The sequence below is a fragment of the Acanthopagrus latus genome, chromosome 24, assembly GCF_904848185.1.
Source record: "Acanthopagrus latus isolate v.2019 chromosome 24, fAcaLat1.1, whole genome shotgun sequence".
Lineage (NCBI taxonomy): Eukaryota > Metazoa > Chordata > Actinopteri > Spariformes > Sparidae > Acanthopagrus > Acanthopagrus latus.
In genome coordinates, this window is record NC_051062.1 from 12007760 (window position 1) to 12022540 (window position 14781).

General features: G+C 44.8%; 1 protein-coding gene across 4 annotated transcripts in view; it reads left to right on the forward strand.

Moving 5' to 3' along the window:
* tns1a (tensin 1a) overlaps window positions 1-14781 on the forward strand; it is a 93251-nt gene that overhangs the window by 6871 nt on the left and 71599 nt on the right. Inside the window, exon 1 of one of the 4 annotated variants that reach the window (XM_037090767.1) lies at window positions 5524-5546. The exons of the other annotated variants lie outside the window; for them this stretch is intronic. Coding sequence (XP_036946662.1) covers window positions 5538-5546 — 9 coding nt within the window. The 5' untranslated portion in view covers window positions 5524-5537. Of the gene's footprint in view, window positions 1-5523; window positions 5547-14781 lie in introns of those variants that run through there. 4 annotated transcript variants of the gene reach the window in all.

Here is a 14781-nt window from a genome sequence, read left to right on the forward strand (position 1 = left end):
TGTGTGCGTAACTGTGTGTGGAGCTTGTTAGTGCCTTTGCGGACACACGCACACGCTCATTATATATCTCCTCGACCCCGGTGCGATGGATCCCCAACCCATTATGTTCATTCAGTCACAGCTTGTGCTCAGCCTGTCCTGTCAGCACTGGCCTTTTTGTCTTCAGCGTGAAAAGAGGATTCGATTGGTTTTAAATCAAAACCCGGTGCGGTAAATGAAGGTTTTTGCACCATTTTTTTGATTATAGTGGGGAGTGGTTCAGTCCATCTTCAACTCTTGTACCTACACTGTATAATGGGACATATGCTTGCCACCAGGGATGTACCCGTGTTAAGGTATGGAAATTGCACCCTGAGGCCCGGCTACACTTGTACCCTTGTCCCTCTTACTTTGGTCGGAACATTCATGATAAAAATGTCGTTTGATCACTGCAGTTTTCTCATTTTTGTCCTGAGAATCATTTTCTTTTTCCTTTTTTTTTTTGGTGATTTCTCTGTGAAAATAGGTGAAATACTTTTACTGCAGTATATACATATATATTTTTTTACTTATTGGGTTGTTAAGACTACTTGAAAGAAAGGTTGAAGATCCAATGTGTAAGTTAATTCATTTCCGATTCTCATTCCCAGCTAATAAAATATTCAAGCCCTGGCTTGGTGGCCAGCCCAATCTGCCAACCTAAGGCATCAGTGTATGATGACCCGGGAACCCAAAATCATCATCATTTGAACCAACATTAAAATTGGACCTTTAGGGGCGAGAGTTGGAGTTGAAGTTAAGGCAGATGTTGGGGTTTCTGGTTAACAGATTGGGGTGAGGATGAGGTTTAGGGGCTCGGGTTAAGGGTAAAGGTTGTAGTTGGGATTAGAGTTAGGGGCGAAGGTTTAGGAAACCAATAATTTAGCACTAATATTCACCTTTTTCCATCAATGCATTCTACAAGTGCGATTTGCAGTCAGAAAAAGCAAGATTCCCAGTGCATGCCTCTGCTGTGACATGACATTTCCACTTGTAATATCTATATGTAATAAAACATAAGCTTTATCTCTTAAACTTCCCACGACTTGTGTCGCCAATTATTGCAACGTCTCATCAAATTTGCCAAGTGGCCCTGTTTCTAAGGATTTAGCCTTTCAGTGGCCCCATGTCATTTTTTTTGGTTTTATGATTGGGCCAATAAATAAACGAGGATTTTGCCTGAGAAACAGGATCTCTGCACACTTCTTGCAGTGTACATGACAACCATTCAGCCTGTCGCTCCAGCTGCAGCACTCGAGCTCGCTCACGTGACCGACTGGGAGGTGAAAGTGGAGAGGTAAGGCTGTGTGTCTTCCCTCCGAGGACCGCTGTGAGGTGTTCAGTTTCCATGGCAACGCGGCTCACATGGTCCCCCCATGACGGGGGCCGGGTTACAACGGGAGGAGGTGGTTTTGTAAGGATGGGGGGGGGACAGAGAGGGAGGTGGAGGGATGATGATGATGATGATGATGATGCGTAAAGGTTTTCTCCGTTCGCGTTACTGTGGTGAAATTACAGTGGTACTACGGAGGGGTAACCCTCTCCTCTCCTCTCCTCTCCTCTCCTCCCCTCCCCTCTCCTCTCCTCTCCTCTCCTCTCCTCCCCTCTCCTCTCCTCTCCTCTCCTCTCCTCTCCTCTCCTCTCCTCTCCTCTCCTCTCCTCTCCTCCCCTCTCCTCTCCTCTCCTCTCCTCTCCTCTCCTCTCCTCTCCTCTCCTCTCCTCTCCTCTCCTCTCCTCTCCTCTCCTCTCCTCTCCTCTCCCCACATCCTGCCTCGTCTTCCCTTCAATTTCGTTTCCTCTCTGTTTCCTTTCGTTTTGTGATATTGAATCTTTCCTCGTGTCTCTCCTTGTATTCTCTCCTCTCCTCCGATGCAAATTCTGTTCCCTCCTCTTTCATTCCTTCTGTCTCGTCAGATCTGTCCTAATGTCTCCCTTTGACTCCTTTATTTCATTGAATCTTTCCTCATCTCTTGCCAGGGCTGCTCTTCTTGCCTTGCCTTTTCTTTCCTTTCTCTTCCTTTCCCTCTATTCATCTAATTTTCCCCTCCTTTTTGTCTCTTTCCTGTTCATTTTCCTGTATTTCATTTCAGTCTCCTCCCTTCTTCCTATTTTTTTTTTGTCTTTCAGTTTCCTTCCTTTCTTATCTCTCCCTTTTCCTCCTATTCCATCTCCTCCCGTATTTTGTGTTTACTCGCCTCCCTATTCATTTAACTAATGTCCCCCCTGGCAGTAAATTCACATCAGGCAGTACTGCGGACAGCCAAAAGAGAAGAGGGTGATGGGAAACCTGTCCACTGAATGGTTCCTTATTCTCCCCCTCTAAGATTGCCTCTCCAGCATATGCATGAAAACCTCATTCATCGCTCGTTGTATTTATCACATGCTCCCCAACTTTACCTTCCGCACTGAGTGATGTCGGGCCGGTTCGCAGGTACCGCGCCCAGAGAATTGCAGGCTTCTGCCCTGAATGGCTCGCTGTATTCTGGGACGGCGTTCAGCATGATGGATGCTTTGTTATTCTAGCATTAAAGCTTTAATGTGATGGATTCTCCAGCGATGGAAGAGGAGGCTGCAGAGTGGCTGTGGAATACTTATCTTTTCCTTTCTTTCTTTCTTTCTTTCTTTCTTTCTTTCTTTCTTTCTTTCTTTCTTTCTTTCTTTCTTTCTTTCTCAAGGGTTTGGGTCACTGACTTTTGTTTTTCCCACCCTATTCTATTCTACTAGTTAGCATCAAGGGTAATACATCATTTGATTCTGGAGATCCTTAAGTTTCAGTCTGGAAAAAGTGGCATATCGAATGGTTCCTAAATCATTACACAGGACTTTTTTCAGAGAATTGTATCATCCTTTCAAGGATGAACAACAGTAGCTTGGCTTCAACCAGCTATGTTGGCTCTGTGACTAATCATTGCAGATGATACACGAGTTCACTAGGAACCCCTTAACTGCCCCAAAAAAGACATATGTTACTGATGAAAAGCAGACAGACTTCACTTTATATGAGTTTCAAAGCATATGGATAAGAGACGCGGTCCAAAAGTTATTCAATATTTTAGAGCAGTAGATATTTTTAGAAGACCAGGGGACATGTTTGGGTTAGGAAGCTGGATCTGTGCATGTCTTGGTGTGTTCACATGTATACGAGACCTTCCCCGACCTCTAAATAGGTAAAGCAGGCTGCTAACGTCATTAGTCTGGGCTTTAATGGCGAGTTTTACTGTCTCATGATGGTCTAAATTCCCTTTTTCCGTGAGTCTAATTCTGTGGGAAACAAAGTGTGTGTGTGTGTGTGTGTGTGCTGGTGCCTCCCTGCCTGCCTGCCTGTGTGTTTTCAGTGAGCGCCGGCATGTTGCATTGGGAATAAGGGAATAAGAACCTGACCTCACTGTGCAAAAATGTTGTACTGAGAAAATACACCACTCCCAATTGCACGCCGCGCAATCAATGCTTTTTGCAGGTAGAGAAGTCTCACTTAAATGGCTATTCAGACAGAAAAAAAGGCAACACGGAGACACATGCATGAGCTGTATGTGTGCGTTTTTTTGGGGTGGGGGGTTTGTTTGAAAAAAGCTCACCCATCTGCAGAGACTGTGTGAGGGTTGGTTGGTTGGAGGCCACTAGAGGCTGCTAGCAACCCAGTTTAGACCAGTTGGCTGCAGGCTGCCTCAAACACAGCCACCAAATATAGGAGTTAAAACACAACCAGCATTCGCCCCCTCCAACATGTCCACACTGTGCCCTTTGCCGACATTATGTTATAGCGTATATATACACACACACACACACACACACACAGAGGGAGACGTGCACACACACACACACAGATTATGTGTCAGGTTAGCCTATGGATTGAGGTAACTGTTACAGTGGAAGTGATGGAGTGCAGCAGGGATCAATAGAGGGTGTTTTCTCAAAATGAATTGGCTCTTAGCCCTTTATGGATCTGACTGTGGAGTGATGTAATGCGCCCGCACCGCTCATATAATGTTGATTCAGTGCTGTACTTTGTGTAGACGTACACATGCATGTAGCGATCCCTCACACGTGTGCGCCGGGATGTTTGCATACATGCATGAGGGAGTGTTTTGAGACAGACGACCAGGGAGGGTGAAATATGCACATGGACTTGTCATAGATGCTAAAAGAAGGGATTTTATTGCCTTATGAAGGTTAACCCAGAGCAATGTTTGGAGTGTATTGAATAAATCATAAATCTCACTTTTTGTAAAGTGACAAGAAGTTCTCGAAAGTGATTAGGAAAGGACCGCTTCTGTGTCCGCCGGTTCTGAATGTCAAAAAGTCCAACACATACGCATAAGAAAAACATATCGACTCAACTTCACTCATCACGACACAACGTAAAGGTGTAGTCATCTTTATAATGCAGCCCAGTCGCTTCAATCTGTGTACGAATAATGCGACATTAGTCCAATTTTGCGTGTAGGCGACGCACCAACCCTTCCCACTAAAAGTCCACATTGTGAGAAAGTTGATATATTCTGCAGAAAGCGTGAGTTACAAATTGAGCCAAGGAGTTTGGATGTATGATAATGAAAAACGTTATCGAATTGCATCATGGGAAATGTAGGATCCAGTCAAGATCTCTCAGTTTCGATTTCCTTTCATTTTTAAATGTCTCGCTAGCTTTATGGAAGTGTGATGCTGTTGTTGCACCACCTCGTTTGATGATTCACATCATTCTGATTGTGTTCACAGGTGAACACAGCTTTTTTCTTGTGTGCGTGAGCATCTGCACGTGTGCCTCCAACTTTCTGCACCTACCTGTTCCGCTGCTCGGCTGTCGAGTCCTGCAGATATTTTTTGAAGGAGGAGGTCTGGAAACAGGAAGGGGCTGCCGATGAAAAATTGAAGTGACATTAGCGCAGACATGAGCGAGCATGCTTTGCAAAGAGGAGAGGTGGAGGGGAGGAGAGGTGAGGTATGCAACGCGTGGAAGCTGAGGGGGTGGTCAATGAATAGAGTGTGTGTGTGTGTGTGTGTGTGTGTGTGTCTGTGTACGTGAGGAGGGGCTAACAAGGATCATTTGAGGAGAAGGGAGTTTTTGGGAGGGAGAAAAATAAAGGCCCCGATTCTCGACTCACCTCCTCCCACCAACCCCCCTTTTTTTCCTCCGCGGAATAAAGTTACCACATTTCAAGAGGGACAGAGAGGAGGGCAGGAGTGAGTGAGCGAACAAGAGAGAGAGAGGAGGAGGAGGAGGAGGACCAGGAGTGGAGGAGGTAGAACAAGCTAGCAAAGAGAGGGGCAGGAGGGAGCTCAGATGCAGGGAGACTGACTAAGGCCATCAGAGAGAGAAAACGAGAGCAGCATTCCCTTCCACACCCTCCGGCATGGATCTGTGTCGCCAAAGCCTGCGTGGAACCGGCAGGAATTTCTGGGAATACCTTGGATTTCTACCTTGAGTGGCACTTTTGTTTTTCCTCAGGATGCCCTCCGTGTCTCTGTCTCTGCCCTCGGCTCTGGCAGGGAGGGCCAGGACCTGGGTCTGCCTCTCCTGCATGTTTTGGGTAAGAAATCGTGGATAGGGTGCAGTGTGCAGGTTGCTGGGGGTCAGGGTGAGGGTTAGAGCGTGGGAAAAGGTCAAAAGAAGCATGAAACCAAAAATGCACTGGTCACATGCATGAAAGACCAGATGGCTTTCTTTCTGCACACAGCTTCATCAAAAGACCTTCCATGGTGTCGTCAAGTGGGTGGTTATGTTTCTGTGTGAGGTGTAAAGAGGTGAGCAGTTCATGGTCAGTGGTTCCTCTCAAACAACACACAGCAGCATCACGGTTGCCTCTGACTCTTGTATGTTTTAGATCTGGATGTTTGGCTGAAATTGGTGGGGTTTTTTTGGAGGAATTCAGGATTCCTCTCCCACCATCCCTCAACTTTTGGTCACGAGAGGTCAAGTTCACATCTCTTTGTCACATCCGAGAGCCGGGCAGATCTCTTGTTCAGGACTAATCTAGCTGACTGCTCTGTGGCGACTCGCATCGGCGTGTTCTTGCGTCGGGTCCACGCGGCCTCGGCACTGGAGCTATTTCTGGTTTCTCCTGTATAATTTAATCTGCTGCTGCTCGCTTCTCCTCCTATCTGGGACTGACTGAGTGTGTCAGGAACCGGGGGCTTTTCACGCAGCATCTCGGTAACAAGAAAAGGAAAAAGTCAAGCACGCCAATGCACCCCTGGACCCGAACTATAACCCTCACTGTGAAGATGTTAGTGGATCTGGAAGCATGTGAAGTTAAAGTCTTCTGTTTATGTTGCAGAAGCCTCAAGTGTCTTTTGTGTTTGACACTAACTGTATTTTAACCCCAACCCTGTCCTGAAAACATAAAGCATGCCAACGTCCCCCTCTAGATCCCGACCCCTCTTCAACCTGTGTGTGAAGGTATTTGTCGATCTGGAAGCATGTGAGGCTAAAGTCACCTTTTATTCTCGCAGATGCCCTAAAAACATCTTGAGTATGAGTTTGAGAAACCCTTCTTCCAACACGTGAGCTGCAAAATCTGCCTTTAAAGATGCTCCTCCGCCACATAATCGTATATCAGAGAGACAAACTGCAGGCTTTGGTGTGTTAACATATTGCCACATCAAACATTACCTGCCTTTTAATGCTCCTCGCTGCAGCATAACACATCTTTATTGGAGAAGTAGGTGGATTTATTGCTTTTTTTTTTGTTGTATAATGTATACACAGTGTGTAATGATCGCACCCAAGTGTTAAATGAGGCATCTGCCCTACTTTTCTGTAGCTCGCAGTGGAGGAGAGGGCCATTTAGATGCAAGGGGGGAAAACGAGGCAGGGGAGGAGGGAAGAGCTCCCACGCAGTTCATATGCAAAGCGAGACTTGTCCAGATGCGATCCAACATTATCGACAACGCACAAACGAGATGAGCGTTCGAGGAGGAGGAGGAGGAGGAGGAGGAGGGGGAGCGACGTTTTGCGAGGTGTGACGACAGCAGGAGGGAGGAAGACGAGTGTGGCGAGCAGAAGCTGAGTGACGTGCGAGAAGCGGGTTCTAAGAAAGCTCCTCAAATACACGCTATTAATAATGTATCGCCCCACACGTAGAGAGAGAATATTAGATTTGACACGCTGACAGAAACAGCCACAAACGCAGGCTAGTTGCTACAGCCGGCCGAAGACTTCCGTGAGCTCATTACTGCTGTGCAATATGCTAAGCAGCACTGCCGTGAATAACAACAACTGTTATTTGACACAGCGCCGGAGATCTGATTTTTTAACATATTCGCTGAGGCATTTCCTGCTGGTGTTTACCCGACTGAGTCAGAGCGCTTTATTAAGACCCGGGATTATGTTCCTTGTGTTCTGCAGTATCACAAGTTTGACTTCAGAGCTCAGGTGTTCTCTAATGCAAGCCGCTCTCTGTTGGCTCAGTCTTTAATGCAGCAAAAACATGAAATATTGACTATATTAACTGATGTTACGCTTTTGTATCATCAGAGTACTTTGAAAAGGGCACTTAGCTAGTTAAAGGGCCAATCTGTCATTTGTAGGGCTTCTTACAACCCTGATTCCAAAAAAAGTTGGGACACTTTCAACTTGCTGGCATCAAATTCATTCAATTTGTCATATTTTGAAAAGGTCATTTAGCTAGTTAAAGGGCCAATCTTTCATTTTTGGACTTAACTGTTACAGAGTTTGACTGATGATGAAAATCAAGCATTCGTAGGCCTTAATTCAAAAACAAAAAAGTTGGAAGGAGAGTATATAAACGTAGAATATATTGTCTTTGTGTTCTGTATTCAGTTAAATATAGGCTGCAAATCAATTCAGAAGAGAACTTGGAAGACATCGTCAAAGTTGATTTCTTTGCTTTTTTATGCTATGTGTGAGAAAACAACACAAATTCTGTGTCACTCTTTCTGTCGCAGTCGTCTGCGAGGCAGCTGGAACACTGTAAGTCAAGACGTATGGTAGATCCATCATGTCTTCAGTTGTCTAACAGAGTCCCTTATTGACTGACCAGAATCCCCCGAGAGCTCTGAAAATCAATCAGACTTTGATTGGACCGTCGCTGCCCGCCACGCCTCCGTGTGTGTGTCACCGCCGTGCGTTCGCATGTGTGTGGCCCGGCGTGTACCAGGGATGTCATTTCCCCCTCGGCTAGTCACAGTATGTATCTGTTAGCTCTGCCCGGTGATTAGCTTGCGTTGAGTGAGGAGATTCTTGAGTAATGAATCTGTCTCGCCGTCTTTAATGTCTCAGCTCCCTGTGGTGTTACAGCAGGGGCATCTTCTTTATTGGTTTTATTTTGAAAGGGCGAGGACTATGTCTTCCTGTCAGATGAAGAGTTTCAAATGAGCAGGAAGGGCGTTTTGGGATGTTTCTTGTTGATTTAAAGATTTCTGTTTCTTTACTTTTTGATAGATGTGGTTGATTTCTATCATACTAAAACAAAACATTAGAAAACATCCTCTTTTTGAAGTAGAAATCCTAATTAATGGGCTGTTTTTGAAGCACTGGCCGGTGTAAAGGGTCAAGCTCTCTCATGGGGCTTCATCAGCGACTGTCGTTTTTGAGGTTGCGACCTTTCACGGTCCAGTGCTCTATTTTTATCCTGTTAACGGCACAGTTTGGGGGAAAATAAGAGGAAGTTCATTTTAGTTGACATGTAGTAATAATGGCGATGGTATTTGTGGTTTTTGATGATGATGTCCACCTCCAACTGACATGAAACTGCACTCAGACCTAGTTTTGGTTGACAGCCTCCGATGGGACCTCGTTTGCTGTTCGGCTGCCACACAGGCTGACTGTCCGCAGCCAGAGATCCTCGCTGGAGCTTTCTCCACGCTCTCCTTCTCCAACCAGAGCACTTGTTCATGTGTGTGTGTGGTCTGTATCTTTGCGAGTCAGGCTGTCCTCAGAGAGCGGAGCTGTCGCTGTGGCTAAACAATGCTCTGTGTATCTGTGACCAGGTGATTTATATGCGATGTGACCGCATGCCTCCCTCCAGGCCCCCCGGGCCACTGCCAGCCGGACTGAGACCCGGCTACAGCACACTTCCCCAGGGCACAGTGCACTGCTCTGCCCCCGCATCTCATACCCGAGCCTGGATCTCTGCCTTGGAAGTTTAAGTCATGCCGGGCCGGGATGCTGTAGTTCAGCCTGTAGGTGACTGAAACATGAAGAAATGTTAATGTTGGAAGGTATAGGTATATATAAAAAGAAAGCAAATCCTCATATTTAAACAGCTGGAACCAACAAGATCTTTGGCATTTATAAAGTTTTCTGTCTTATCAATTAATTAGCTAATCAAGGAGTTCCAAACTGTGGGTCACAAGATGAATTTGAAAGGTCATGAGAAGGATAATGAGGAAAAAGGAAAACTCTTCATGGTCAGGCTAGGTTTAGGTACAAAAATCGGTTAGTGTTCTTACAATTTTATCAATTTGTCATCAAATTTATGGCCATTTTGAGTCATTAGTTTGAGGTGTTGTTACTTATAATACTTGCTTCAATATCAATTCATCTTTCAACTGATCTTCTGATTTATTGTAATTATATTTCACGGTGAAAATGTCGTCTTTTGTCCAACAAACTGTCCAAAACTCAAAGATATTTAGTTTACCATCATAGACAACAAAGAAAAACCAGCAAATATTTACATTTAAGATGCTGGAAAAATGTTTTTCCAGTACATTTTTTTCTGTCAATGCATTCAGCTTCGGTTTTTGTTGCGACATATATTCTGGGGCGTTGCTGTTATTTTATCCTCGACACGATCTTCCTGCGCCGTGTCACGTTATATTAAATCAGCAGTCTGAAGCGGATGCTGCACCTTCGACTTGAGACAACGCACACCTGCACACATAAAGTTAAAGCATTAACATGTAACACGAGGGAACGCAGGAATGCTTACAATCTGCCTGTCAAAGCCACGTCCTCGTCCTTGTCCTGTACTTGCTCTCCGTGTTCTTTTTTCCCTGCGATGGACTCGCAGCGAGGGGAGCTCATTAGCAAACACGGCATTCTAAGTTCATTAGCAGCCGGCTAATGATCATAAGCGGCCTAGACTTCATGATCACAGCTCATTGATCTTTGTGCCTCTCTGTCTGCACCTGGTATTGATCATATCGCACGCCTCGCGCAAACAGTATCGCAGCTGCAACCTTGTGTACACACACACGCGCGAATGTACTGTATGTGTGGGTTATTTGATGCGTCCATATAACTACACACACACACACACACACACACACATCGAAGCAGGGAGGTAGTCATAGATACGCACAGTTTCTCGGCTTCAAGGATCTACTACAATCTGGCATCCGGCCCACAGTGTCAGTCCGCTGGGATGAGCTGCGCTCGGCACCATAAATAAAACATCCTCAGCTCTATAGTCTCGCACACTTATCCATACTCCCATGAAGTATAGATGTCGACAGGGAATGAAATGCGTTGTATCAACGGCTAAAGGAAATTCCCTGGCGAGCAAATGGGTCGATTTCCACCAAAAATACACCCCCAGGTTGAGTCTTTTGTTGTTTTTCTGCAGTTTTATTCTCATTTCTTTCACTATTTTAAAGAAAGCTTCTATGATTTGTGCAGTGACAGCCTGCTCGGCATGCTTTGAATGATTATGGGCTCTTCTGTGCTGCCAATCACTGATGTTCCCATAATCACAGCGGAAAAGGACCCTCGGGGGCCATAACCAGAATAATGACTATCCTGATAAGAGATTCCACTCTTCCTTCTGTTTCCCGTCTACTGAGGGGTCCTGGGACAACACCTCAACTTTAAGGGCCCTCGACATGAAGAATTTTAGGAGCCCTTGGTGTTTGTGCTGAGCTGGTGGAAGCTGGCAGTGCAGTTTCATCCAATCCGTCTTGCGGAGTGATCTTAGCCGCGCTGCTAATTTGAGCCGTTTGATATGCCATCTGTGTGTTGAGATCGCACATTCAGAGGGAGTTCAAGAGCGGAGGCTGCCAATGAGAGCAGGGTGTACAGTGGGATGACGCAGAGTCTGACAAAGTTTCATGAAAATGTGGAAGAAGTCTGATGTGGACACCAATCACCCGATGACTAAACTCCTCTCCCACATTAAGGCTTCTGCGGATAAAGAGGCACTTTGATATGCCAAAATAACCCTGATGATGTCTTAGTGAGGCCATCGAGTCTGTCTGAACTTTACTTTACCTTGAGAGGCAGCTGGATGCGAGATGACGTGAGCTTTCATCTCCATCTAGAAAGACTTTAAATATAGGGGAAGGCGATTCTGGAGAAGATAGTTGACCCAGGTCATCAAATACCGAAGCTTTGGGTTAGAATTTTGGGCCAAACACCAACTCAAAGTGATATTTGACTACCTGGGATTGACTCAACAATCTTGCTCTAGAATCACTTCCCTGCCTTTAAGATACATGCTTGCAGTTGAAGACACAGATGTTGAACTGGAACCTCCAGATGTTAGCATCAGAACTTTCAGTATTTTTCACTAGCAAAGAACGGCATTGAGAGATGTTTTCGCTCTTCTCCCGACGGACTTCGGTAACCTCTGGCGGTGGTGCTCCTCTTCTGTTCATCTGACTGGATGAAGTTAGCCAGCGATCGATGGTGGGCGTGAGCACCGACCTTCTGGGCAACAGTGTTGGGTTTTTTGACCCACCAGTCCAACCTCAACCTGCTCTGTATGCTTAATTTAACACATGACTTCCTCCTTTGCTCCCGTCATAACTACAACCACAAGATGTCGCGACCTGACAGTAAACATCACAGCGCCCTTTAAATAAGACGCTTCTTTAGGTGTCATGACATGAAGTGTGATCACAGGTCTTTGTTCCTTGACCCTGGAAGTCCATCACCGTCCCGCAGCTTTTATGTGTTTATGGAAACCGCTCTCTAGAAAAATGAGAGCGTCTGAAACACGCTCACACACGACGTACCAATATTACAAACACCATCCTGGTTCTCATTTTCCTTCTTTTTTTGTGTTTCTCATTCTCGTTCTCTGTCTCACAAAGGCACCCATTGTTCATGACAGAATTTCAATTTGGTGGAAATTGAAAGCAGGTGTGGCTCTGCTTTTTCATCTCGGGGGTAGCAGGGGGGAGCGGAGGACTTTGTTTCTCCCCGGCCTCTGAGTTTCTGTGGGGCCTGTTCCTCACGCTCCACTTCATTGAGTCATGTCATCCTCGCTTTTTGGCTGGTTTTTGGCGCTCTTTGTCTTTGTCTATTTTTTGTCTGGGTGACTCATTCGCTCCTTCTGTTCACCTCATCCATCAGCCAGGTAGTCGGTCATACAGACAAGCGTTCACCTCACTCACTCACTTCACTCCTCACGTAGTATATCTCACGGTGGACAGCCTTTATAGGAGAGACGGAGTATTTACTGCAGCCTCTAGGACTCATATTCTGTCACTTTCATCTCCGAGAAGTCTTTTCAGGAGGAATAAAAACCTCAGGTGAATTTTTATGGGAAGTTTTTCGTAAGGAGGACCACATGTCGTTTGGCCCAGAGAAGAACATGTTCTAAATATTACTCAGAAAACCCAAATTAAACTGTTTGTATGCCACTTTTGTTCCTTGGAGACTCATTTCACATTAGAGGACACTCTGACTGAGCTGGTTAATGAACTCCAGGGTTTGTGTCAACTTACATCATTATGCAAGACGATACCGTACATCTTTATTCCAGCATGGCCCTCTTTGGGTTTCTTAAAACCATTCTTCCAATTCATGCAGAAAGACTTTCCTCTGACTGAGCTATAAATGGAGCCACATGTGGAATTTTACATTAGCGGAGCCGTGTTGGTTGTGCATATGGCCCGTTTGTGTTGATGCATGTGTCTCTGAGCGAGTGTGAGTGTGGTTTTGAGTGGCTTAGACACAGATGTGGCAGCCCAAAACACACCTGGCATAAACAGGAAGTCCAGACTACAAACTCCACTCACTTGACAGGATTGTATGGTGAATATTTGTACATGTGTGGCTTTAGAGTTGATGGGTCTGATACAATAAGATAAACATAAGTAGATTTCTGTCATTAGAGAAGTTGTGTTGATCTTTTTAGAATGTTTTTAAGCTCGTTAGCTGCTAGCAAGCCAAAATATTTATAATATCCTCTTTGAGAGTTTTGAAATTAGGATGTTTTTAACATAGTCAGTTGTCAGTTAGCCAACATATTGATAATATCCTATTTTAAGTGAATTAATTTAGGATTTTTAAAAGCTAGTTAGCTGCTAACTAACTAAAATATTGATAATACCCTCTTTTAAGTCATCAAGCTAGTTAGATGCTAGCCAGCCACTGAGGCTGCATCATACATTTTGGATAATATTGCGCCAAATATTGTAACTTAGAGCTTTTTAAAATCTTTAAGGAGTCGTTTTCTTGTAGGAAGTCTATGCAATTATAGATATTGTTTGATTTCTGTTACATGTTTAAGTGACAACCATGGGTAGTAAAAATCTTAATCTGTTATAGATGTCCTAAATTGTGCATTCCTGACTGAATACACGCATGTTTTGTGATTGCTTGTGTGTGACAGGAGTAATTTGTGTTCATGCGTCGTCCCTGTGCAGAGTGAAAGAGCGGTGCCTTTGAGAGAGTCGTCCTCCCCCTCTTCCCCTTCCTCCCTCCGTTCCTTTCACTCCCCCCTCTGCTCCCACATCTTGGCTCTAAGTGGGGTCGCGGTCGAGGTAGCGTAGTGATGCTTTTCATTAGCTAAGTGCAACTGGGGGAGAGGAGCACAGAGCTTTGATTTACTGGGCCTGCTGTCTATAAGCCCGGACACACACATACGTACACACTCGTAGAAACACCTCCTCTCCTCTTCCTCCATCCTCGGCTCTTAGGCCGCTCGCTCTATCCCTTTATCCCCCTTTTTTCTCTCTCCATCCGCATCCATTTTCCTTCCCCTTCTGTTTCCGACTTTCCCTTTCTGTCTCTCTACATAACTCTCCTTTCCATTTTCTCTCGGGCCTCTCCTGAGAGTCTCCTTCTAACACGACACAGAGGACAGGGCTTGGGATTTTTCAGTTTCCAGTGTTGGCTCGTCTTTTTCAGATGGCTGATGGTCTTTTTTTAGGAGTTTAAAACGCAGTTTTCAGTGAAGATCCACACCATTAAAAATCACTCTTAGACTACTTGATTGTGATTTTACTGACTATTATATTAAATAACATCATCTTGGCTGAACATCCATGAAGATTTCTGTGTGACAGCAGTTTGGTTTCATGTCCAAGTGGATTTCTTGATTTTGGCAACACCTTTGGTGATTCATGTCCATTACACTGGAGGTTGGGAACTGCTATATAAATAAGCTTGACTTGACTATGTGGTTTCTGGCTCACATATTATATATCAATGAAGATAGTCAATAACAGTAGAGCTGAGTATCGTTATGATTTGCCCTTTTCTACTAAAAAAAAGGACAGCTGAGGTACAGCAGGGTTACTAAATAAGGTAACGTTGAAGGAATCCATGACAGATTGTAAAACTTAGTAGACAAACTGAAGTAAAAGTCGAGTTTTAACGCACAAAAGATCAGGAATTGTAACCCTAGCAGTCTTTTATCATACTTGAAGTAAAGGAAGTCATTCTTTTACATGCTCATTTTTGATTAAAGGTTGGCTTGAAAGTTGCCAACAAGGATCATCAACACATGTAGAGAAAAGTCCTCCTGACTGTTTCTTCCTTGGCACAACTTTTTTTCCTCGATGTATCAGGAAGTATGTGGTTTCGTACCAGATGATAACGTCTGTCATGGACGGCTGAGAATCTGATTACAT